We start from the raw sequence: 23398 nt of genomic DNA, 5'->3' as shown, positions 1-23398 counted from the left end.
ATATGATGTTTTGTCCACCAGTGGTGCGACGAGCAGATTAAACCTTGTACTGAAAGATCCTAACTCGGAAATCGTGGCAGTTTTACTGCTGGGACCAGGCGAAGCGGTGTGGGGCAGTTGAAGAACGATGGAATGACAAGGTCAGTTCTGGAGGGCACTGACAGCCTGATAGAGTCGTCTCGAGGAGGCTCGGACTTCCAGGATGGTAGAGAGCGGGGTCTCCTCTTTTATATTGGCCGTGGAATTGCTTCGCGGTTTCGGAACTCGGAATTTATTGAGCTTGTCCCTTTGCTCCCGCAATTGAATAAGGTTGTTGATCCGATCCCTAAGCTGGCGCTGGAGATCTTGGAGTTTTGGTTTGATCATCGACCAAGCGAATCCCGTGGCGACGTGAGATGCCTTCGTCTTACAGGTGGCACTGATGGATGGTTTTGTCGATGGTTTCGCCATTGGCACGACGTTGCACTATGTCACGGTCAATACTACATAGTGGGAAGTCACAATTGAGAAGGCGGGATCGGTATGTACATACCTGCTCCGGAACCGCTGACGTGAACCTGCGTAGCTCCTTTTCCAGCTCTTCCACCGTCGATCAAATGAGTTCGAATAGTGCGAGGCTGCACTGAAATGTTGTAGTGAGATCGTCCTGTTCAAAAGCCTTCCCGAGATGCTCCGCGAACTTTTACTGGAAATCCCGGTCCTTCCAGTTGGGATGATCGCAGCTCTTCGGCATAGCTTTGATCTCCTCGCGGTCGAACCCGCTGTCTTTGCCGAAGAGAAGCACATATTCGTTGCTGAGCTTGGTCTTCTGGGTGAGAATTTCAAACCAGTTGTCTGAGCTGTGCATGATAATTCCTCACTTCGGAGATCGTGCTGAAGAGTTTGTCGATTCCCTGGTACACAGGGCGACAACGGATACCGCGCAGCGTGTGATGAAGGAGTATCGGATGAATATTCCCTGTACTTGGGAATGTGCGAGACAAATTTCCCGATACTAGTGAAGGCTTGGTGAAGCATCTTGCGGAAGTCAACTGGTTCAGGCACAAATCGATCCGCGACATGAGAGATCGCTGGGAGGTTAGCCAGCAACAAATCAAACAGATTGACCATCACGATGAAAGCATCATACAGCCACCTACCGCTGTTGACAGTGGCTATGAAACCATGTCGTTTAGGAACCCCGCTCCGTATGCAAAATCCGTCCTCAGCTCGTCGTCGTTTGGCGCCACGACAAATGCTGAAGAAGTTGGGAGGGCACGATATCCCCCACCACCGGTCAAGCTTGGACTAGACACAGAGAAATTTAGGTGCAAAGTCTGCTATCAAATGCTGGAGGGAATCGATTCTAAGCTCAAGTGGAGGCAAGTCACTATTTTGGGCGGCGATTCAGACTATATGCTCACGACGACTAGAAAACACATAATACGGGATATTCGACCGTATAGCTGCTCATTCACCAACTATAGTGCCGCCAAGCAGTCGTACGGCACCCGCAAAGAGTGGCTGGCTCACAAATTCAGCTGCCACCGCTTTGTCGCCGAGTAGGTATGCATCAAGGGATGTGGCCAAACATTCGATCAAGAGACCGCTTTTCATTCACATCTGCGCGTCCAGCACACCGTGGGAACACTGGATCTCAAAGGCATGAGTAGCAAGTGCCGAAACGCCAAAGCACCTCCGTCGCATCAGCAGACTGTCTGTCCCCTCTGCACAGAGAAAGTGAGGGAAACCCGAGCGTCTCTACAAAGTCACATCGGTCGCCATCTAGAAGAGATTGCACTTGCTTCCTTACCGCCAGAGCTCTATCAGTCTAGTGACAGCAGTGAGGAAGAAAAGAGTGAAGGGGGGATAATAAAAACTACTGGCGCTTTACATTTTGATCTTTCGTCTCGTTTCTCGTGCGGGTATTACATAGCACAACGCCTCCGGGGAGTGGAAGTCGACTCCTGCGGCGAGACTGTTTTCGAAACCAATCGCTCATGCGTGGATGCTATGTCGAGGGCACAAATGATCCATATTCTTCTATATAAATGTACACATGGGGTAGTTTATTTAAAACATCTACCAGGTAGCTCATCTAGACTCTACTTCGCTGGGTGATTACATAGTATCTGGGCAGGTAGTTAAACAACCAAACAATGCGGGGCAAACTAGGTACCGTAGCGACTCGTCAGTAACTAGTAGGCTGTTAGTGCCAAATACCGTATATGGACGCCCAGTCCCTGACTCCTTGTCCAAGATTACGCGACATCCCTTAGTCTAACTACAAGCCGGAAGCTTGGTTGACGTTAATCAACGCGTTCGGAGACTAAAATCAGTAACCACTTATGCACAGTTCTCGGCGACGTGCCTCGGCCTGCAGATCCTGTTGCCGGTGGTCGGAAGTGGAGCCATCGGGTCGGCAGCCTTTACGCGGGATATAGATACCGGGGGTCCGTGGGGCCGGGGGTTGGCCGAGCCGTCGCCACCACTACCACCACCACCACCACCACCGAAGTTTGCTTCGAGTCTTCGACCGCGGCGACGGTCCGGTGTCCCGCCGTTATTATAGTACCTCCAGTGATTCTGGCCGGTAGTGCTCTGGTATGTATGTTCCTGAGGACTTTGGGAGTGAATAGAGGACTTCTCTACCCAATCGCTTGCCTCACAACCGGCATCTCCGAATGCATACATGATCCGGCGGTGGTTATTCGTGGTCGTCCTTATCGTCCACCGCTATACACTATGGCCGACGAGTATGTAGGATATTTACTTTCGACCACATCCTCAGCCTCAACCGCGGAATACGAGACGGCGCTCCGGACGACCTGCCAGCCCGTAGTAGAGTACAGCGATTTGGATGGCTCCTCTGAAAGTGATCGTACTCGGGAATAGCGGAGGGTTTAAAACCCCCCTCTTCTCCGCGCAAGTATGAATGAACAGATCGATCCAGCAGCCCAGCTACCTCCACCATCCATCCAGTCATTACCCTCTTGCACATTCCCATTACGATGGTCCCACTCACTCTGATCGCGTTATTCCTTGCCACTTTGCTCTCTGTCCCGTCCGTTTTTGCGCACGACACCTTAGCCTCGGGTATTGCGGTTCGCTCGGCGCACCTGCACCAAGCGCGCGCAGCGTTCGCAAAGTGCTCCGGCAAGCTCCAGAGCCGCGACGTGATCGCGCACCGGGTGGCTCGCCGCGCAGAGCTGGTGGAGTCCCACCTCGAGAAGCGGCGTGTCGAGAAGCGCCAGTGGATCCCGATGCCGCCGGTGACGCCCCCTGGGAATAATACCGGAGCCTGCGTGCTCACCCCGGAGGTCATGGTTGGGCCATATTGTGAGTGCGCTTCTGCGAGCCGGGGAAGGTGGTGGCTGATGGGAATAGATGTTAAGGAGGAGTTGATCAGGAAGGATATACGTAAGGGAGAGGGTGAGCGCGGTGTGCCGCTGCTGCTAGATCTGCAGTTCGTCGATTTCGATACCTGTGAGCCCGTCACCAACGCGATGATCGATCTGTGGCATTGCAATGTGGGTACATGCGGTCAACTCGGCGATCCAATGCCGGCTAACAGAGAAATAGACTACCGGGTTGTACTCGGGCTTTGCGAGCGAGAAGACTACGGTATGTTATGACAGCATACTACGCTCTTTGATATCCACGAGAACACGAACTGATGTCTTCTGGTTTCTGGCAGGGAGAGCACTTCAACCGTGGCCTGCAGCCCACGGATCGCCGCGGAATTATGCACATGATCACCAGCTTTCCGGGGTGGTACGACATGCGGGCGACGCACATCCACGCAAGTCATCCTCGGTGCCAATTCATCATGATAACCCCTCGCTAACCGTCGTTTTCCAGATGGGAGTCCACATCGGCGGAAAAGTGGACCGCAAGAAGAGGATCTACCAAGGCGGCCATGTCACGCATATCGGTACGTACCTACTTACCTTCTCCTTCTCGGCATTCCCTCGTGCTGTGCTCACAGCTCGAATCCAGGCCAACTGTTCTTCCCCGAATCGCTCCTTACGCAGATCGACCAGCGCCTGCCATACACCAAGAACAAGCTGAAGGAGCGCGTGCGCAACGACGACGACTTCATCTACCATCAGGAGAACACGGGGTACAACGCCGTGAGCGAGATCCAGATGCTAGGCGACGAGATGGAGGACGGGATTCTCGCGTCCATCTCCGTCGGGATAAATCTCAAGGCAAGCTACAACATCAGCAACATGTGGGGGAGCGGGTCGTCCGGGCCGCCGTCGGGGATGACGTTTCCGCCTGGCGGATTCCCGACTGGGCCGCCGGGGGGAATGCCGACGTTGCTCACCACCACCCGTACCGTGGATGGTATTTGATGTCGGTGGCGAGAACGGAAACGGGAGGGCAAGGTGGATTTCGGACTTTTCTCTCTACGGAGTCTACCTTCTAGGGGAGACCGATCGAACTGCCGGGTGCGGGGAGGTGGGAGGGCGAGGGTGGGGGGGGGCGGTCATCTATTCCATTGCGTGTAACCACACCGATAAAACTGCCTTTTATCTCTTTCTATTTCATCATCATGGTACAAGTCGATCAAACTGCCGCCTCCTGTGAACCGGCCGGCAAATGTGCGCCTCGAGTGATGACCTGTGTCTGGAGACCACCGTTCCTAACCATGCCGGCGCACTGCCGAGTTATCCATATCGATCGATAAGGTAGAATCTTGGAGAGAAGACGCAGTAGCTCCCTAGTTTTCCCGGGTTGGTGGTGCGTGCTGCTGATCAGTGGATCCCGCCGTTCTGCACTGTATTGCGTCGGTACAACTCTTGACCGCACCCAGTCAGCCGCGGTAGATACATTGAGTGCTTACGGCCTATGATACCGGCAATGTCAAGAAACAGACATCTCACGTCATCAGAATCTGCGATCACCCCGCAACTACTAATATAGGCCCGTAGGATTCGTGTTCACCCACACAATTCCCGTTTGGGGGATATCTGTGCACCCGGGGTTCGAACTCTAACGTCGGATAAGGGAGTTGTGCAGGGCCTGTGTGATAACTCTACGCAAATAATACTACTATAGTATAATACGGGAAGCGGCAGTGGGACAGGGTTGCGGAGTTATCGACATGGTTACTATATAGCTCTCAATGTCACCGTCCCAGCCGTCACTGGAGCGGAGTACTGTGTACAGCACATACAAGAACAGAGGACCCGGAGGTTATCCCCGGCGAGAATTTAGGTTGGTTGTGGATGATATGTACGAGATGAACTATTACCGTGTGTACAGTAAGACGATCGGAACGTGCTCGTCCATCCGACAAGCGAACGCCTGCTGTGTATGTTGTGTGTAAATATAAGGAGGGACATGTACCCGCGAAAGAAAAATACGGCATTCTGGATCCAATGTCGTTCACTGCCGCCTTGCACACTCTCGGGTCCTTCGTGTCCGAGCTGCCAGCATCGCAGCTCTGCCTCGGGGCAGCCGTGCTCGGACTGATATCGCATCACGCCTACTTCATCCACGGCGAGCGGGACGCCCATGTGTGGACCTACTTCCTGGTGCTGTTAGGCACTCCATCCATGCTCGCTGCTCTCCTCTACCTATCGACCGCTGCCGGGTTGTCGCACACAGTCTCCACCGTTACCCTCGCAACGACATCGTTCCTCTCCGCAATGGCGGCGAGCATCTTTGTCTACCGTCTCTACTTTCACCCACGTATGATACCTCCCGCTCGCCCCAGTGCATACACACACCTCCTAACCTCTCCCAGTCTCGCGCTTCCCCGGGCCCAGCCCCACCCGCCTCTCAAAACTCTACTACATTCACGCCTACACGCAAGCACGGGGACAATACTTCCGCGTACAGCAACGGTGGCACGCCCAGTACGGCGACATCGTTCGCAGCGGCCCAAACGAGCTGATCGTTCTGCGTCCGGAGCTCCTCCCGGTCCTCGGCAAGGCCGCGAAAGGCTCGTGGTACAACAACGGCAACCGAAACTCGTCGATACAGCTAGTGAAGGATCGGGAGACGCACTCGGTGCGGCGGAGGGTATGGGATAAGGCGTTCACGCCGGACGCGGTGAAGGCGTATGCGCCGCGAGTGAAGCACTATACGGATATGCTGCTTGAGAAACTGGCGGAGGGGGAGAGGGAGAAGGATATTACTGCGTGGTTTAGTTACTACACTTTTGACGTGATGGGCGCGTTTACCTTCGGTAGAGACTTTGGTATGCTGGAGAAAGGCGGCAGGGACGGAAGCGATTACTTTCTGCGAATGACGCACGCGAGCATGAGGAGCATCGCGCTGCTGGGACATACGCCGTGGCTGCTGCTGCTCATGGAGATGTTGGGCGCCGCAGGGAAGGAGCATATGAAGTTCTTGGAATGGTGTAAGGAGCGCGTCGACGATAGGAAGAGGAGGGGCATGGGGGAGATGGGTAGTGATCTCTTTGAGGTGTTGTTGGAGGCGGAACCAAAGAACATAGGTCCCCACCACGTCCCGTTGAGAGGCGATTCGAGGACCGCTATTGTCGCTGGGAGGTAGTATTTCTCTCCCTCTCGCTCCGATTGCATGCTGACGGAACCAAGCGACACTACCGCCGCCACCCTCATCGCGCTGTTCACATACCTCGGCTCCTCCCCCGAGACACTCTCCAAGCTCCAAGCCGAACTCGACTCCCTCCCCGCCGACAGCACCGAATCGCCATACCTGTCGGCATGCATCAACGAGGCGCTTCGCCTCAACACCGCTGTCCCGAGTGGTGTGTCACGTTACATCCCGCCGGAAGGAGTCACCCTCGACGATGGAACCTTCCTTCCGGGCGGGGTCAATGTGTACTTCCCACTGTGGGTGGCGATGCGGGATGAGCGATGGTTCGATAATCCGGAGGAGTTTTGTCCCGAGCGAGTTCGTCCCCCTTCTCCGATTGACCCTCCACCCCCCCTCACCACCACTGACATCCCCTCAAGTGGCTCATCTCCACCCCGGAGAAACTCGCGGAGATGAAGGCAGTCTTCCAGCCCTTCTGGATAGGCCGCTACCAATGCGTCGGCCGACCGCTAGCACTGGCGGAGCTCCACAGCGTTGGCGCAGCGGTAGCTCGACGCTTTGACATATCCCTCGTCGGTGACAGGGACGCCGCGTTCGCAAAAACTATCGACACATTCACGTTGGAGATGGGGGAGATTCGCTGCGTGTTCACTGAGCGCCTACTGTAGAGGTAGCTAGATACTTGGCTAGCAGATGGAGCCATAATCTATCGTACACTGTCCATCTCCACCGCGTCCGTATACACCGGATCCGTAATTTACACTGTCCACCTCCCCCACATCCATTCCTTTATATAGTACACTACCCCCGTGCAGCCGGCACGAACCCGACCACGTCCCCGCCGTCGCCATAGATATCTGTTCCTTCCGTGCGCAGGCCCTCCCCTCCAGTTCCCTCCCCGCCAAACACTTTTGTAGTCGCTACAGCGGGTATGGTGATGACAACTGTGCCCGCATACCCCGACTTCGGAAACTCCAGCTCTCCCAACCTGACCGCTACCGTTTCCGTGACTGTGGCGGTAGCCATAACCGTAGCTGTCGCCGTAGTTGTCGCTATCAAAGTAACTGTGACCTCCTCTCGCACCACCGTCGTCATCGTCGTCGGTTGTAGGGTGACGGGCGCGGGAACGAGATCTACCCACCGCAGCGATGTCGACGTTGAGGCTGTACTTGCCGCGCCCGGATTGAATGTTGTAAGCGTGATGACTGCGGCGGTGCTCGTGCTCGTGCTCGGTGGATCGCAAGGTTGATCGCTCGCCGCGCTGGCTAGCAGTGCGCGGTCCGTGGCGACCGGTGACGCTGCGGCCCGGAGTAGCAGTAGCAGCACCGAGAGCAATATCGACACCGAGCTCGAGGAGAGGAAACGCATCTCGACGAAACGAAAACAAACAAACATACAAAGAAAGAAAGAAAGTAAAGAAAAGAAAGAAACCCCGAGCCCGCGGGAGCGAGACAAGAAAGAAAAGAAAGCGAAGAGAAAGCGAAGCGAAGCAAATACCGTAAATTGCCAAAACCCCTTCTCCGCCGGGTCGGGCTATTGCTTGCTCTTATACTCTTGTATGCACTCATACGGCTCAGATTTTTAGCCCCACCTGTCAAACACCCCACCCCCCTGCGGAGTCCGGACGATGCATGGTGACGGCGCCAGCTCCCGCACACCCCTGTAGGCGCTTTGGCGAGGTGTGGTTGGCGACTGGTGGTAGGCGCAACCAGCCTGTAGGCGCTTGCCCTGTTTCGCGTTCTGGGTTTCTGGGTTTCGGGAGTGTTTTTGTTTCATCGCCGTAGTATTCGACCTTATCAAATCATGGCGGTAGTGGGCTTCGGGAGTGTGACCGGGGGTAGATCTCCGCAGATAAGTACAACTTAATCTCTAGTTGGTGGCAGGATCTCGAACGCATTGAGAGAGAAGTATCGATTATTTCCGCATTTTTTTGTTTGAACTTTGTGGCACGACTGGGTTGCCGGGGGAGGGGGATGAGTCGCAAGGATCTGCTGACTTTGCGTGTTGCAAAATCATAGACCCTCACTCCTCCACTGAGTGATAAGTCATGCGTATATCCGACACAACGCGTCTTCGCCGATCGATGAAAGTCGTGACGTGAAAACGGTAGGAGTGTGTGGCTGGGGTGGATACTTCCATGGTCTAGACAGATCGTCTGCAACCAATGATTTCACCCAAAAAAAACAGAACCCCGCTTCATAGGTATCATCTTCGGCGAGAGCCACCAAAAAACAAAAAACAAAAACCGTCACCACCCAGGGGATGTGGGTGGCTTGGAAGCCCCAGGAGTCGAACCTATGACTCCCCCGCGCCGAGTGGTGGTTTCGACTACAAGGCTACTGGCGGTTTTTTGGTACTGGGGATTGAGAGGAGGACTCATGAACCCGCGTGTCAGCGCCGCCAGCTAGCACTATTAGCCAGCGCCACTAAAAGCTATTGATGCGCCGATGCCTACCAACCGATCTTGCAAAGGAAAACACGATTACACTTATTGTCCAAGCAGGCCATACACGCAATACCCTACTAGACACTCCTGTTCGGCTTCAGGGAAATGGTTCCCCTCCTCGACCTCAGCCTCTTCTAGTTGGTGGGATTTTCTTCCTCACGTCCGTAGTCCTGTACTTTTCCACTGCTTCCGAGCAGCGCTTGTCTGCAAACAGGTCTGCCACGCTCCATTTAGTCGTTTCTTAGGTCCTTTCCCGCCTCCTTTCCGATTTTCTCCCATTGCGCTTCCTGTTGGCTTGAAACCTGTTGAATTTCGTGAACAGGTGTCCCCGTATCTACCCGGACTAGTTGCACCAGCAGCATTGGTGATAGATTCTCTACAGATGGGTCACCGTGAGTTTAGCTGGTACTAGTATCGGGCGGCTAAGCGTATCGCCGCTGTCCCTAGGGTCGGATCGACTGCCGTCTTGATGTTCACTGGTGGTTTTGCACCAATGCTCGATTCTGACCATTCCCTGGCTTCTTTCCATTTTTCGTCACTTATCCGTCTCTTGAGGTGTGTGAGCGATACTTACCGGCAGAGGGAATTTCCGCCTTCCGTATTTTTTGAGGTGCCGGAACAATTCCGGGCCATTCGTCGCCTGTCCGGCTAAAACGTTGCCGTCTCGTTGTATTGTCTGTAGAATCCTTCACAATTTTTGACTGTTGAAGAGTAGAAATAAAAATGGTGAGCTTTTTTCTGCGATTGATGTTCAAAACAGAGCGGATGACCCGCTAGGAATACCAGACAGAAGGAGAAGCAAGTATGAATATAAAGGATTCTAGGAACGTACAAGCAATATCAAGATGACCAATGTGCAGCTTCTTCGAAGGCGTGAAGATGTGGCTTAGTGATGTGGCGTATCGAGTGAGAATCGCAACTTGGACTGCCACTCTTTGACCGAGTGATTCCGCATGCATCACTCTTACAAAACCGGAAAAATAAAATTAAAAAACCGTCATCACCCAGGTGTGGGTAGTTTGAAAACCCCGGAAGTCGAACCGATGACTTCACGCGCCGAGCGGCGACATAGCCAACAGGGCCACTGGGGTTTTTTTGGTACAAGGGATTGAGCGGAGGACTCATGAACCCGCCAGCCAGCACCATTAGTAGCTGTCGCATTTCTACTGTCCACAAACCCGAGTTTTCCTACCAGTTCGACGGAGGTAGAAGAAAATCTCTACCGCCAAAGCCCGTCCCTGCGCCGTTGCCTACCAACTAATTTTACAAAGGAAAATATTATCACACACATTGTCCGCACAGTTCACACACGAAATACCAGCCGGGCACCAGCTTTTCGTTTGCAAGGGGTTGATCCCGACAACGCGCGAAGAGGCATATCCCGTCACTGACGCCGACTTTTCCGACTCACGAGAAAAAACGGGCCATCCGGATGAGCGGATGCATAACACATCATGGGGGGGCCCGGGGGGCTTGTGTGTGAAAAGGGTAGATGATATATACCCGCCAATGTAGACTTTTTGGTTGCTGATGGTTGTTGATAGTGTGTGTGTGTGACAGGGAACTTGGGTGCTCACTGACGAGCCCGTTATGGAACCCCCGGAGCGGTTGCGGCGCGCGTTGAAGGAGAAGGGGATCGACGAGACTGGCGTGTTCGACGTGCTGGATATCGGTGGGTGTCAGTCTGGAATGAGTCTGTGTTATTGCTTTGGCAATGACTCAAAAACCAGGCTGATCACGATATGAAGCTTCTTGGTTGCATTGTTCCATCTCCACTGAGCGGGCTCGCGCATGTGTGTGGACTTGGGGATGACAGGGAGGGGGGCGGTGTGGAGTGCGGCTGCTGGTGTAGAGATGGCTCTGAGCGGGAGGGGATCCGGGGAGTCTGGGTGCGGAAAAGCCAACAGCAGTAGTCCCGTACCGTGTCGTGGGGAGCTCGGCGTGTGCGTCGTCTGACATTAAGTTTCCTCTGAATTGAGCTCAAAGCTCAGCTCTGGATCCGGGTCACCGTATTCTCCGTGAGTAGGTGGAGATTTGGCCGTCCTCCCGTCGACGGTACAGCAGCTGCCAGAGAAGGAGGAGAGAAAACGAGTCTAGATCTCGTCTGATGTTGGCTTCAGAACGCGGGGTACTATCACATCACTGTTTGCCACGTGCATGCTCCCTCTCTCTTGTTACATTTCGCTGTCGAGTCGTAGTAGCGGATGTCGTTGAGGACTTCAATACTGTCGGTTTCCTTTGGTGAATTGTTATGTTAGCATTGTGCGTTGACCGGTGCCGGAGATCCCTCCACTTGAAGAGGTACTGCAGTCTTCCCCTGAGCGTTCGGCTGTGGGTCTTTTGAACATTCATGGCAAAAAGTCTGCTCCACAAGCGCTCACTCGGGAAACGTCCGAAGTCCGTACACAGCGGACGACTTCCACTCGACGGTTGCCGCGACAGACTGAAGTAGCTTCCTAGGCCTCCACCAACAGCCTCCTCTGTGCTATGCTCAGATTGTAGCGGGTTTCCCGCATAGAAAACCGGCCCGCTATCGTCCACTTTTAGATTATGCTTCGGTAGCCGCTCGATATCCTCCCTGACCATCTTTGCCACGTCCCCGTCCTTGCGCGACCACATCCGCGCTCCCTCCATCTGGTGGAACACGGGGTAATGGGTTCGGTCGATTGCATCACGCCGGTACACATCCGCGCTGATGGTAAACCCCTCTTCGCCCGCAGAAAAGCTGGCCGCCTGGTGCGCGGACGTATGTGTGCGCAGCACCGTCTCACGGTTGATGTAGTACGTATCCGTCCTGCTGTGGCCCGGGTAGTCGGAGGGGAACCCGAGGGAATCGAAATTCTGCTGCACTGACACGACCGGGGAGAGGTTGTTGAACGGCTTGTAGTTTGGCGGCTGGAATTGCCGTTCTACGAGGGCACGGGTGATGGAGATCGAGTGTGTGAGCGACAGGTGGAGGTTGCGATTGATGCACGAGGCGATGTGGGGGGGTAGGTTCAATCCTCGCCCAGGCTCGGCTACTACCTACAATACCTCCTGCAGTCCTTGATATTCCGGGCCCGACAAAGACTATTCCCAGGCCTGTGCTTCACCGATGCAAGGAGGGCTGGGTTCCACCATCGCTTCGACTGGGGGTAGATGTTGATTGGGGGCACTGATTTTGTACAGCTTCGATGATGAGGTCTCGCAGGAACTCTGCTGAGCTGTCCAGGTTTTGGTGTGAGGGGTTCTGGTGCAGGAGGCACCAGGTTTGGTACGTCTCGGCAACTCTGGTTCGGAGGTGTTCGCTGAAGAGGTCCCAACTGGCTGTGTTCCAGTTGTGCCGTGGAGGGGCTGATGGTTGGGGAAGGTGGGTGCTGTTGGATACTAGCTGGAATCTGATGGTAGCATGATCCCATCCGGTGGCAGCATCATCGTCAATGGCCCAGTTGTTGGCTTCGTGTTCAATGGGTGGCGAGGCGAAGGCGAGGTCTATTGTGGATGGTTGCTGGTTGGTCTGCTTCAATAGTGTTTCATCTGGACACGTAATTGGATGTTAGATCTGTCAATGCCGATTGGCTGTGGGTTCTTCGCCGGTCGTGGTTTGCCCATAATCGGTATGGGAGGACCGTCAAACTCCTTCGAGGGCGGTAGGCCAGTGACAAAGTCGACCGAGATGTGTTGCCATGGTTTCTCGCCATCCCGAAGCCATCCGTAAAACATGAGTTATTTGCCAACCGTAACGTCCCATTCTACTTTTCCCGCATCATCTGCCCGCCTGCTTTGCTGCTCGCTGCTGCTGCTGCTGCTGCTGCTCGCTGCTCGCTGCTCGGCGCTGCTTTTTTTTAGGTTAGGGCCCGGGTGGCAGCTGCATATGTGGGCCATGTCAGATCAATCGAACTCGTCAATCGTAACGCAAATTCGGAAGCAAACCCCCCCCCCCACCGCGCTTACTAGAAATTTCTCGTTGAAGAGCAATAATTGCAATGCTCTATCCCTAGCACGACAGAGCTTAACATGATTTTCTGAGAAAGAACTTGAGGCCCTCACGGAGTGGCTCAAGGATTTCTCGTCCTCATCTTTGGAGCCACGCCTGCAGAGAACGCATGCGTTCTTCCTCACTGCCACTGCTACCGCGGAGGGCTGGCAGATAACCTGTATAGCAGAAGATAGGCCGCAACATTAGCCCCCCTCCATTCACATTTTTGCTCTGGACGTTTCCGCCACTCTGAAGCGTCTGCGAATGCTTGAGGTTCAGGGCAATGCGCATCGCAACAGACCGGACTCAGGGACTAGTGGACTTTTTGTCAAGCAGAGAACTTCAGAAGGAAGCCGCCCATTCATCTCTTCTAAGCGTGGCCGAAGGCTCATTCTTAGTTAAATCAAATCTAGATACTTGCTTTCAGTTACCGCAACGTAAGCACCTATTCAGTGTTCACGGGTGAGATACGATGGGCGGTGGAAGGAAGTTGGTTCACGAGCCACAGACATGAGCACATCAAGCGCTCTCAGGCCGACAATGATACCAGCGACAGCGCGTCGTAGCGCTCTGTCGATAAAACCAACAGCAGGAGCGAGGCAGAGATCAACCCGCGCTTTGCAGGCTTCTTCTTCTCGAAGATGTTTGGAAGCACAGTGGGTCGGAGACGGCGACGGTGACTGCTATGGTACCTACAGTTGTTCGCAAAAGTCACACTTCACCATGTGCCGCGGAGGAGAATTCAAGGCAAGGAAAGAGAACGTCTTGTAAGGCAGCACAGAAATATTGTGATTCAATTATTAAAATACGATCCGAATTCGAGAGTGGTATTTGGAAGATGGTTAAGATGTAAAGTAGAGATGATGGTGGAGAGTGGACAACGGTGGACAAGTTACAACGGTGGACAACGGCCATGACTAGTAGTCTACATACGGTACCGTACGGACCTCGATCGCTTCGCCGATGCCGAAGGATTCGCCGTGAGTGGGCGCTCGGTTTTGGACTGGCATTTCTCGCCGCCGACGACTCTGATGCCGGGCAGAGCAGAAGTACCGGTAGATGATTTCCTGCATCGGAACTATGCCGGTAGTCGAGTGCATCAGTCCCGGATCGAAATCCCAGGCGTTTGAAGAGGTGGAGATTGTGGTGGTGGTAGTGGTGGATGGGAGTGAGGGAGATTGAAGCGAAGAGAATCCTGAAGACGTGGACAGCGACGGCGAACCCCAGTTAGACAGCATTGATCCCGGCATCGTAGATCTCAACCTCGACGGCCCCCAATGACCCTGATTCAAATGTCGCAACTGCTACTGTAACATGGGAAAGGTAGTGGTATTTAGAGGCGGTACATGCGCGTGGTTGAGGTATGCGGAATGAGCTGGTGCAACCCGTCGTTGGATCCTCTTCGTCGCTGCGCTGATACTATAGACCAGCATGACGCGCTGCATTTTCGCAGTATCAGATTGGCTTGGAGGCGGGTGGAGGATACGGATCGAGCGGCAGGCGTTCGGACATCACTAAGCCGAAAGAATTACTTCGCACCATCGATTACAATCCGACTTCGCTCTGCCAAACAGTTGCAAAGTACTTGGATATTCATTGAAACGAAAGAGAAAAAACATGTGTGTACAATTCATGAACCCAAGCCAGCTCCACCGCCTACGCATCCTCCTCCTAACTGTCCTCCCCCTCATCCGTCATATCATCGTCTTGTCGCTTCTCCACGGCGGAGTCGAGGACATCCCGCATCTCGCCGCCGCTGTTGCGGCATTGCTCATCTCGCAGGTTGTCCGGGAGGTGTGGCCCAAACGGGGAGCCAAAGTACACGACTTTGCCGTCGGCGAAGCACTCCCAGCGAAGCATGCCCCCGCGCTCCTCGCACACCTGTTCGAACTCCCGCGTCACAGGCCCGTGCGAGTCGATTCCCGACGAGGTTCTGTAGATTGCAATAGGCTCTTCGATTTGCCGCTTCGCCACGGCGGGGCCTAGGACATCCCGCATCTCGCCGCCGTTGTTGCGGCATTCCTCCTCTCGCTGCTTACGCGGGAGCTGTCGCCCAAACGGGTTGGCAAAGAACACGCGTCCGCCGTCCCGGAAACACTCCTGGCGCAGTGTGCCCCCGCGCGAGGTGCAATCTTGCTGGAACTGCCGCGTCACAGGCCCGGCCGTGTCGATCGGCGTCCCGAATGTGCAGAATGCAGGAAGCCCTTCGGATTGCCGCTTCTCCACGGCGGGGCCGAGGACATCCCGCAGCTCGCCGCCGGCATTGCGACAGACCGACTCTCGCACATCGTGCGGAGGTTGTGGCACATTCGTTGGGAAGGGTAAGGGGACAAATCTGTCGCCGCTGAAGCACTCCTAGCGAAGCATGCCCCCGCGTGATGTGCACCCCTGCTGGAACTCCCGTGTCGCAGGCCCGGGTATGCTGATGCCGGGCGCGAGGTCGCAGAATGCTGCAGGTACGGATTGGCGCTTCGTGACTGGGGGAGGGAGTTAGCTTGGGGTAATGACTGGTTGCACTGGAGGGAAGCTTACAGAGGTGCGCTGGGGCGGCGATGGCGCTGGCGGCGAGGCACAGCGTGATGAGGGTGGAGAATGAGGTCTGCATCTTGACTGATGTGTTGTGTTGTGGACCGAAGGGTGCGAGAGAATCGAGTATTGAGATCCTGCAGGAGCCTGGAGACCGTGGAGAGAAGCGTGTGCGAGTGGCTGGATGAGGAATACACTGAAGGGAGCGGGAGAGGACGTCTTATATACCGACATCTCCAGCCCGTTGGCGACCAGAGCCGTCTCTTCACCGACCACTCCGCTTTCCCACGGTCTTCATCCTGCTTCCTACGCACACCGAGTGACTTAGCTACATTCACACAACCGACCCCAACGATTAACGTGCTCCCAGATCGAGCCCAGCCGTCCCGTAGGCGCTCGGACGCAATGTTCAGTTATCTGGCTAGCTTCGGAGGACCCGAACCCCGGCACGGTTTCGGAGGCGGGCGTCCGGAGCGGGACCGGTAAACCGCTCGGATAATACATGATCGCCGCCGCACCACGGATGTATGGAGGCTCAAATATAAGAAAAGACGGGGACGGCGCTGGCGCTGCTTTCGTGCGTGCGGAAGGATGCGCTGTGATGGGATGGTCTTGCCGATCCAGAGAGTACAGGGACGGGATGAGCTGAATCCTGAGACATGTCTCCAGGAGCTCACAACCTAGCTGCCACTCAGTTCCTGAGGATCGTGACGCAGCACTGCTGGAAGGCGCGTGTTGGTCACCGGCAGTCTCTGCTTCTTCTTAACTACTAGTCCAGGTATGTACCACCAACGATACCTACGATATATTCGGCGGTTTCGCCAACCTGAACCTCCCCATGACCTTCGATACATACTGAGGAGAGGAAGCAATCCGTCCGGCAGTAATACTAGTGGAATCATGAGATAAATAATAGCCGAGTACATGACAGAGATGACGTCTCCTCCAACATCACGGTCGGTCTCACCTGGGTGGAACCTCTCCGTCACCCACTACATACATTGTAGCTTGCTACCCGAGACCCGCCTCCGACTTACAGTATCAGACCGTGTCGTAGACGGACACGGACCAAGTAATCGTCTGTCCGGAACCGGTGGAAGCGAGACACCAAGACGAAAGGACTCGAATTCACATTGCCATCCAAATCCATTTCCGCAAACAATTACAAAGTAAGTAGGTATTGAACAAAGTGAAATATGTACGACCACTTCGGAAAGAAACATTCCCCAGCTATTCAGCTCTCGACCATTCATACATTAATCTTCTCCTCCGCCCAGCCCTTCCCTTCTTCCACCTTTCCTTCCGCCTCGTCCACCTACCTTTTCGCAACAGCCGGGCCACTGAGCGCGACGTCGCGCAACTCGCCGCCATGTCTCCGGCAGTCTTCGACGTGGAGCTCAGGGAATCTATTGAACTCGGGCATCAGATCGCGCTCGATGTTTACGCCGTCGTGGAAGCACTCCTGGCGCAGTCTTCCGCCCCGGTCCTCGCAGTACTTTTTGTAACGCTGGGTCGCCGGCAGGTTCTCCCCCCTCGAGTTATGGCCCAAATCGCAGACTACCCGGACACGGTCCGTTGCTTGTCGCTTGTCGACGGCTGGGTCACGAATTAGTAATTGCTTCTTCCCGCAGCCACCGATGGTGAAAGGGACGGTGGCGGAGAAGACGGGGAGTGACTTACCTGGCTGCATTGATTCAGCGTGGTCGGCGAGCGGCGCGGCAATTGCATTGACCGCAAAGAAGATGGCGGCGAGGGAGTAGAGTGAGAATTGCATCTTGATGGAGGTGTATGTAAGTATCGAGGAGGAGTATTGGGATCGTTGTAGGAGTGGAGTGTGCGAGATGTTGGATGGGGAATATTTTCTGCAGTCGGCGCGAAAGATTATCTTATATGTCCACCCCCTTCGCGGCCTGAGTCGCTTCTTCACCGAGCTCTTCACCCTCTCCCTGCATGTTGTTTGCTTCCCACCTAGATACTTGGCCAAAATCACCTCTACTCGACGACAAGCCGATCACCTAGACCTGGACCAGTCCTCCTTCTGGGGCCGGATATTACGATAAGCCTCGGAGAATCCGAACCCCGGCAAGCCGATTGCAAGGGTTGCCGGCACCGGCGCCGACATGGTGTTTCTCGGAGGAGGCGTCCGGAGCGGAGCGGCGCCGCCGACCGCCTCAATCAACTTGGGAATCCGCACAGCGGAAGCACATGACAGATATCGCTTGTTGCTCCTTGCGTGTGCGCTGATGGACTGCGAGGTTGGCCCCCGCGGTGGCACGTGGGAGATGGGATAGCTTCGGAACACTAACACGACTATGGTACACTAATCAATGCAGGGATACTGGCGTGGGCTGAAGATTTCGGAGATGCGATGACTAGTGGGATCTCGCCGGAGAGACAGCGCGATCAGGGAACTGTAAGTTATCCCGATCGATAGAGATTCCGGGGACTAACTATTACACTAGACGTACACGGAGCAGTGTTCGAGCAGTGCTCAATGGGTAAACCGCGTTTACCAGCCGATGACGATATCGATGATGGCAAGGTAAATTCGCGACTTCGACTGAAACCGGGTGCTCGCGCTACAGTTCGGGGACGGTGTGCTGTGGGAAGGAGTGTCTTAGAGTATCTACCTACGCAATGCAGTCGTGCCGGTGGTTTTTTGTCTGTGTTTAACCCATTTTCCTCAAACCTCCGAGCATTATAACGCGAAGTATCACCACAGCTATGTCGCACAGCTGCAGGAACAAATCCCACTGCCGTGATGACGGAGACTATCGCTGAGCTACGCGGTATGGAACTCACCTGATCGCGGACTCTGTTGAAAAACTTTGGTCAACTAAGGGTGCGGCGGCAAAGGTTTGACATACTAATTCTTGCCCGTAGTTCGGAATAGACCATCGGAGAACAACACGAGCCGGGCATCCATTGATTAGTCTGGGCAAACGCATTCGAATCCACATTATTCCCATTCAGCTATTCTGTACAAAGTTCAAACAAAGTACATTGATATTGTACAAACTAAACACACAAAACTGCCACAGATCCACACCTCCTCTGCTACTGTCCGAAACACGCCAAAAGCAAACACTCTGGGTCGCCAAAGCGGATCTGGCGCTTCCCGACGGCCGGAGCACTGGGCACGACGTCCTGCAGCGTCCCACCCTCCCTGTAGCAAGTCCACGCGCACTCGTCGGGGATCAAATCTGTGGCTAAGGGAACGAACTCGTCGCCGTTGAGGAAGCACTCCTGTCACAGCTTTCCGCCTTGTTCTTCGCACATTGTTTTGAATTCGTGGTCGGCGTTCCCGTGCATGATTTCCTCATCGCCTATAGTGCACGCTGACTCGTGGGACAGGCTTTCTCCGTTGCCGGCCGTGGCTTTAGCTTGGGTCAGTGAATATTCCTTCTACTCAACATACCGGCGAAGATGAAGGAAGTGCGGTTCAGTGGGGTAGCGTACATAGCTGCGTAGTTTCGCCATCCTCGGTGGCCGAGTTGGTACTGGCAGCGGCTTCATCGCACACGAACTTACATAGCTGCGTAGTTTTGCCATGCTCGGTGATAGGGGCGGCAATGGCGGTGACCGCAAGCCACAGGGTGATGGTGGAGAAGAGCGACAGCTGCATGTTGACGGCTGTGTAGAATATTGAGGAGTTGTGCAAAGGAGTATCAAGATCTGGTAGGAGTAATGTGCGAGCTGGTGGATGTGGAATACGCTCTGAAAGCGGCGTTTGAGAACATTTATATCCACGCTCTCCGTGTCGAGAGGAACCTCTTCGCCAAGCTCTTGCTCTCGTCCCACACTCTGCCCGCCTCCTACGTAGACACCCCCAACCAACCGATCCCCCGATGATAACCCGCTCTCCGCAATCGGGGAGCTCGCATGGTGGTTACCCACGAGTAGCTCCGGAGGATCTGAACCCCGGCCACTGACAGTCTATGGCAGGGCCGACGGTAACCTACCTCCGTGTGTTCGGAGAAGGCGTCCGGATGGGCATCGCCAACCCGATCGGCTGGATACCTTGTAGTAGGAGACCCACAGCGCGCAGTTTTCGCGTAAGCCGAAAGCGCGGAGCGGTTGGGCCCGATATCTAGGACCGTGAGCTGCAGATCTCCGAGAAGCAAGGTTAGATACTCTAGATCTCGGAAAAGTGCGTAGCGCGAGCAAGGTAGAGTAGAGTACAGTCAATCATTATCCCCGCCAAATGATGTGCGGCTAGGATAACTACCGGCAGTCTACACGGACGACGTCGGTTTTCGTGCGCGCCTCCGCCAGGCCGTCAGGGGCAGGCTCAGCGCTGGGTCGCCACCCGGACCGCACGGAGGTGATTATAGGAATGATAACGAGTTTAACTACAGCATTCTTCTGGAATGGACAGTCTGTCCAGTACTCCAACCAGGTCGAGCCTTAGATAGCCCAAGATGACCCGGGGAGGCAGTTTGGAAGCATGAAAGTTATTGGGCGGCCAATGGTTTTGCCCAAGACAATAGGTATATAGTACCTACATTCCAAGGAAAGCAGCAGTACCTAGCACCATCGAAATGCCAAGCAGTAGTTCGCTCTCGTATACCTGCTCACACCAGACGCTGATGTATGCGGACATGCATTCTTCTGGCGGTGAAGATTGGGCCGCTCGTGAACGGTGGCAAGAACGCTGCCGCCGTGTTCACTGCAACAGATGCATACCGGTAAAAAGGCGAGTGACAGTATCATGTACGAATGCGGCGCGGATGATGAAGAGCATGGAGATGTTTACACGGCCTACTAGTTCACATTGCTCTTTTTTTGGATGATGTTAACTGTTGGATGAAGGTGGTGAGCTTCGTTCTTTTGTAAAGCCAAACAACCAGTGGTGTTTGACCGCAGCGTTGATGAACCGTTGGGGTATCTCTATTATGTAAACCCGCACATCGGTATTCAAGCCGATAGGTTTTGCTGTGAATTTGTTTTCTCTCAGCTGGTCATTGCCGTGCTTTCATACACAGCGAAGTGGTTGTGGCAGGCCCGGCAAACCTACAGATACTGTTGTTTCTGAATGACCTCACATGGTAGCATGCTAACGCGTGCAGTGATCTGTATCTTTAGCTGAGCTACTGTTACCACCTGATGGAGTCAAAATGGAAGGCGGGAAACAGTACCTTTTCGCCTTACTAAACAAGCGCACATTATCAGTAATTGGCGGCGTCATCGAAATTTGTCATCTATTATTTAGCTGTAGCTTATGTACAAATGCTCTTTTAATGCTGCCGAAATACGTATTAGTATCTGTGATCAAGCAGGTGTAATGGAGCCTGCATATTTCTGCTAGATCCGGTCAAGTATCCAGTATGCTTCAGTGAGCATGTGCTGTTTGCTGCAAATCCAGGCAAATGACATCAAACTTTACCAGTATGTTTGTGGTTAATCCACTCAGGCTGAGCGCTAGCTGGATTCTACACAGAAGAGCTGTGCGAACGTCAATCGGGAATGTTGAGCTCACGTCGCTAGAGCTGCGTCACATGATTGTCCATGTTTGCTGCACTAGCTCAACCACACTCTTATATATTCCACCGTGTTCCTTTTACTCCTCTACACATCACGACATTGCAAACAGCCAACCTTCAAGACTTTGCCATCTTCGAAACTCAGCATACTGCAACATCCGTGAAACAACCGGATCCAACCAAATCAACCAAACAAATCTCACGACGAAACGAAAGGCAGGCCACGCCACCGCAGACAATGCCCTGGTAAACCAGGTATTGAAGAAAACCAAGACCGTCCACATCTCCACACGTACGTTTTCCATCCATCGGAGACGCACAGCCTGCAGTATCAGAGAATTAGCAAAAGAGTTGAGCTGATATCGTCGCATTCTTACAGAGCAATCCGTCCCTCCGAGCGCTGAGCGTCGATCTCTTAGCGCCATACTGGCGTCAATCGCGTTCATGCCCAACGGGGAGCCGGTTGACGCTCCCAACATGGTCGCAGAGCTTATCTCGCGCAAGCGCCGTGGCCTTGAGCTCGCTGAGCAAATAATCGATGAAGATTATAAACAGGGGCTTGAGACCCAAAGCCAAGATGTGATTGAAGGGGTGGGTGGAGTACTGAAAACCTTTTGGCATGAGAAGTCCGACTGATTTACTAATTATGGTTGCAGCTCCAGCTCCTCCAAAGTGAGGTGTCAGGCTCGCGCGCTGATTGTGTACAGCCCGGATTGGGCCAGGCAAGAAGAGTGAAGCCGGCGGTCTTGGAACCGAAAGGTATCGAGTTGCCTGACGGAGGTTCGTCCTCTATGCGCCCTTCACTTGCATCCGGCCCAACCCGAATTACTGCTACCAACGGCGTGCCAAAGCGCAAGCGCCGGGAGGACGAGGACGAGCCGCCACGGAAACGGCTTGGTGTTACCCTCTCGACGTCACCTCGTTCTGTCGTTGCCGATGCGCTGGTGGTCAGCGAAGCGGACATGAGCGAGGTGACTAACGGAGGGAACATTCAACCCACCGTGGCGGCCGTTCAGCGCAAGCGGATTCCCCGGTTTCGGCCAAAGCTCAGAGGAGTTAGCCGGACATGGAGAGACGACTGCAGCAGATGGCTCCAGGAGCCTGAGGTGGTGGGGGCCCCTTAGGTTCCACAATTACGGGATGCCGTGCCGGTCGTGCTTGCGAATGCGCGCCAGAGGTTGTCGGAGCTGAAGGCACTGATGGCCCTCCCCCAGATGAGCGGCCAGAGAGAGGCGACATTCAAACGAATGGAGCTCCAAACGTTGATCTTATCACTAGAGAAGATCTACACATATTTCGTCTCCGGACGGACGTGTGGAAGCGTCTGGGCTGTGAGGGGATGGGGGCCGGACGTTCGGATTATTAAGCCCAATTGGGCAAGGTTTTGAAGTCTTTTCAGATCGTCACGTTAAAGACGTTCAAGCGGTGGTGTGGATGGCAACCCGATAATATGAAGACGCGATTACACTCATCAAAGTCCTATCTTCGGCCGAGAAGAAGGAAATCGACCAGGCATTAGCACTAGTCATGTTCACCGCCAACCTACCGTTCAACCTCCTCAACAACTATTACGTGAAGCAGTTTCTCGAAGACCTCAACCGCTCATACGTACCTACCGGCAGAACTACGTTGGCCAGAACATTTCTTCACGCTGAGTACAGACGAACTCGCGGCGGCGTGGGAGAAAAGCAATACGGATGAGGCATGTACACCATCACACACGAAAGCACCGACATTACAAAGCACCGTCTCATTAGCATGAGTGCCAATACCAGCCATACGCCCTTTTTTCACAGGGTAGAAGATGTTGGCAGTTGTAACCTTATTGCACGCAATTACACCAATTGGATCCTAGCGCCGTCGAGAGTTATTACCGGCGGAGACTACCACCGGATCAATTCTGTTGCCACTGATACCTGCTCTACGATGTTCTCTGTATGGAGGCTACTTGGAGAGGATTTCGAACAGCCGTTTTCAGATATTCGGATACTATGTGTTCCATGTGATTCACATGGTCTGCAACTCTTAATCAAAGACGTGGTTGTGAAGATTCTCTGGTTTCAGATCGTCAGTCAGGGAGTGAGAAAGACTGTGTCTTACTTCCGCGGTGCATATCTTCAGTCTGCGATTCTTCGAGGCCATCAACTACATCATTACAGCAAACATCTTTCGCTTCTTGCTTCAGTCATCACACGATGGGGATCACAACACAACTCGGCTTCGTCAGTCTTGGGATCACAGCAACCGCTACAGAGCTATGTTTTTGATAACCGTAGCGGTCCCCCAAACGATATCGTACAACTGGTACACAGCCGTCTGTTTTGGAACAACTTGTCGCAGTCCCTCGATATTCTACAACTTATTTGTGAGGGACAGAACGCTTTGGAGGCAGAGATTAGCCATGTTGGCCATGTCATTCCATGTTGGGGTGCCATCTGTACACATCTTCAACAACACGTAGCCTGAGCACCT

At 54.0% G+C, this 23398-nt stretch overlaps 8 protein-coding genes across 8 annotated transcripts; 3 read left to right on the top strand and 5 right to left on the bottom strand.

Annotated features, from left to right (window-relative positions):
- Window positions 1–2990: 2990 nt before the first annotated feature.
- Window positions 2991–4337, top strand: BZA05DRAFT_380049 (Intradiol ring-cleavage dioxygenase; the record flags this gene model as incomplete). The annotated part of the gene is made up of 6 exons (XM_051481903.1): window positions 2991–3318; window positions 3367–3509; window positions 3562–3603; window positions 3677–3785; window positions 3848–3913; window positions 3979–4337. The coding sequence occupies 6 exons, from the start codon at window positions 2991–2993 to the stop codon at window positions 4335–4337; spliced, it is 1047 nt and encodes a 348-aa protein (XP_051335003.1).
- A 1029-nt stretch (window positions 4338–5366) lies between these two features.
- Window positions 5367–7181, top strand: BZA05DRAFT_477580 (cytochrome P450; the record flags this gene model as incomplete). Its single annotated transcript, XM_051488313.1, has 4 exons — window positions 5367–5679; window positions 5735–6503; window positions 6552–6870; window positions 6933–7181. 4 exons carry the CDS (start codon window positions 5367–5369, stop codon window positions 7179–7181), a joined length of 1650 nt encoding a protein of 549 aa, XP_051335002.1.
- On the bottom strand, window positions 7144–8047 carry BZA05DRAFT_206464 (uncharacterized protein; the record flags this gene model as incomplete). Its single annotated transcript, XM_051479559.1, has 1 exon — window positions 7144–8047. A coding segment is annotated over one exon (777 nt), but the record flags the coding sequence as incomplete, so codon positions are not given.
- A 3456-nt stretch (window positions 8048–11503) lies between these two features.
- BZA05DRAFT_316897 (phenylalanyl-tRNA synthetase) lies at window positions 11504–11923 on the bottom strand (the record flags this gene model as incomplete). The annotated part of the gene is made up of 1 exon (XM_051480393.1): window positions 11504–11923. A coding segment is annotated over one exon (420 nt), but the record flags the coding sequence as incomplete, so codon positions are not given.
- A 2578-nt stretch (window positions 11924–14501) lies between these two features.
- BZA05DRAFT_463992 (uncharacterized protein) lies at window positions 14502–15522 on the bottom strand (the record flags this gene model as incomplete). The annotated part of the gene is made up of 3 exons (XM_051487721.1): window positions 14502–15252; window positions 15304–15394; window positions 15450–15522. 3 exons carry the CDS (start codon window positions 15520–15522, stop codon window positions 14589–14591), a joined length of 828 nt encoding a protein of 275 aa, XP_051334999.1. The 3' UTR covers window positions 14502–14588.
- Window positions 15523–16578: 1056 nt separating this feature from the next.
- On the bottom strand, window positions 16579–17354 carry BZA05DRAFT_439562 (uncharacterized protein). The gene is made up of 2 exons (XM_051486541.1): window positions 17124–17354; window positions 16579–17039 (listed from the first exon to the last, which is right to left on the bottom strand). The coding sequence occupies exons 1-2, from the start codon at window positions 17215–17217 to the stop codon at window positions 16759–16761; spliced, it is 375 nt and encodes a 124-aa protein (XP_051334998.1). The 5' UTR covers window positions 17218–17354; the 3' UTR covers window positions 16579–16758.
- A 1052-nt stretch (window positions 17355–18406) lies between these two features.
- On the bottom strand, window positions 18407–19148 carry BZA05DRAFT_412406 (uncharacterized protein). The gene is made up of 2 exons (XM_051485095.1): window positions 18903–19148; window positions 18407–18820 (listed from the first exon to the last, which is right to left on the bottom strand). Exons 1-2 carry the CDS (start codon window positions 19066–19068, stop codon window positions 18693–18695), a joined length of 294 nt encoding a protein of 97 aa, XP_051334997.1. The 5' UTR covers window positions 19069–19148; the 3' UTR covers window positions 18407–18692.
- A 2222-nt stretch (window positions 19149–21370) lies between these two features.
- Window positions 21371–22314, top strand: BZA05DRAFT_449218 (uncharacterized protein; the record flags this gene model as incomplete). Its single annotated transcript, XM_051487334.1, has 3 exons — window positions 21371–21517; window positions 21583–21981; window positions 22051–22314. 3 exons carry the CDS (start codon window positions 21371–21373, stop codon window positions 22312–22314), a joined length of 810 nt encoding a protein of 269 aa, XP_051334996.1.
- Between the last annotated feature and the right edge of the window lie 1084 nt (window positions 22315–23398).

The sequence above is a fragment of the Tricharina praecox genome, assembly GCF_024521635.1.
Source record: "Tricharina praecox strain CBS 144465 chromosome Unknown BZA05scaffold_41, whole genome shotgun sequence".
Classification (NCBI taxonomy): Eukaryota; Fungi; Ascomycota; class Pezizomycetes; order Pezizales; family Pyronemataceae; genus Tricharina; species Tricharina praecox.
Note: the sequence above shows the minus strand (reverse complement) of the source record. Positions and strands in the feature narration are given on the sequence as shown.

What these genes read in the sequence shown, in the direction of transcription:
- BZA05DRAFT_439562 (XM_051486541.1), bottom strand. Translation starts at nt 17,217, where the DNA reads ATGCAATTCTCACTCTACTCCCTCGCCGCCATCTTCTTTGCGGTCAAT. An exon ending in CGCTGAATCAATGCAGCCAG is followed by an intron (nt 17,040 to 17,123) that starts GTAAGTCACTCC and finishes TTCGTGACCCAG; the next exon opens with CCGTCGACAAGCGACAAGCA.
- BZA05DRAFT_412406 (XM_051485095.1), bottom strand. Translation starts at nt 19,068, where the DNA reads ATGCAGCTGTCGCTCTTCTCCACCATCACCCTGTGGCTTGCGGTCACC. An exon ending in TGGCGAAACTACGCAGCTAT is followed by an intron (nt 18,821 to 18,902) that starts GTACGCTACCCC and finishes CCCAAGCTAAAG; the next exon opens with CCACGGCCGGCAACGGAGAA.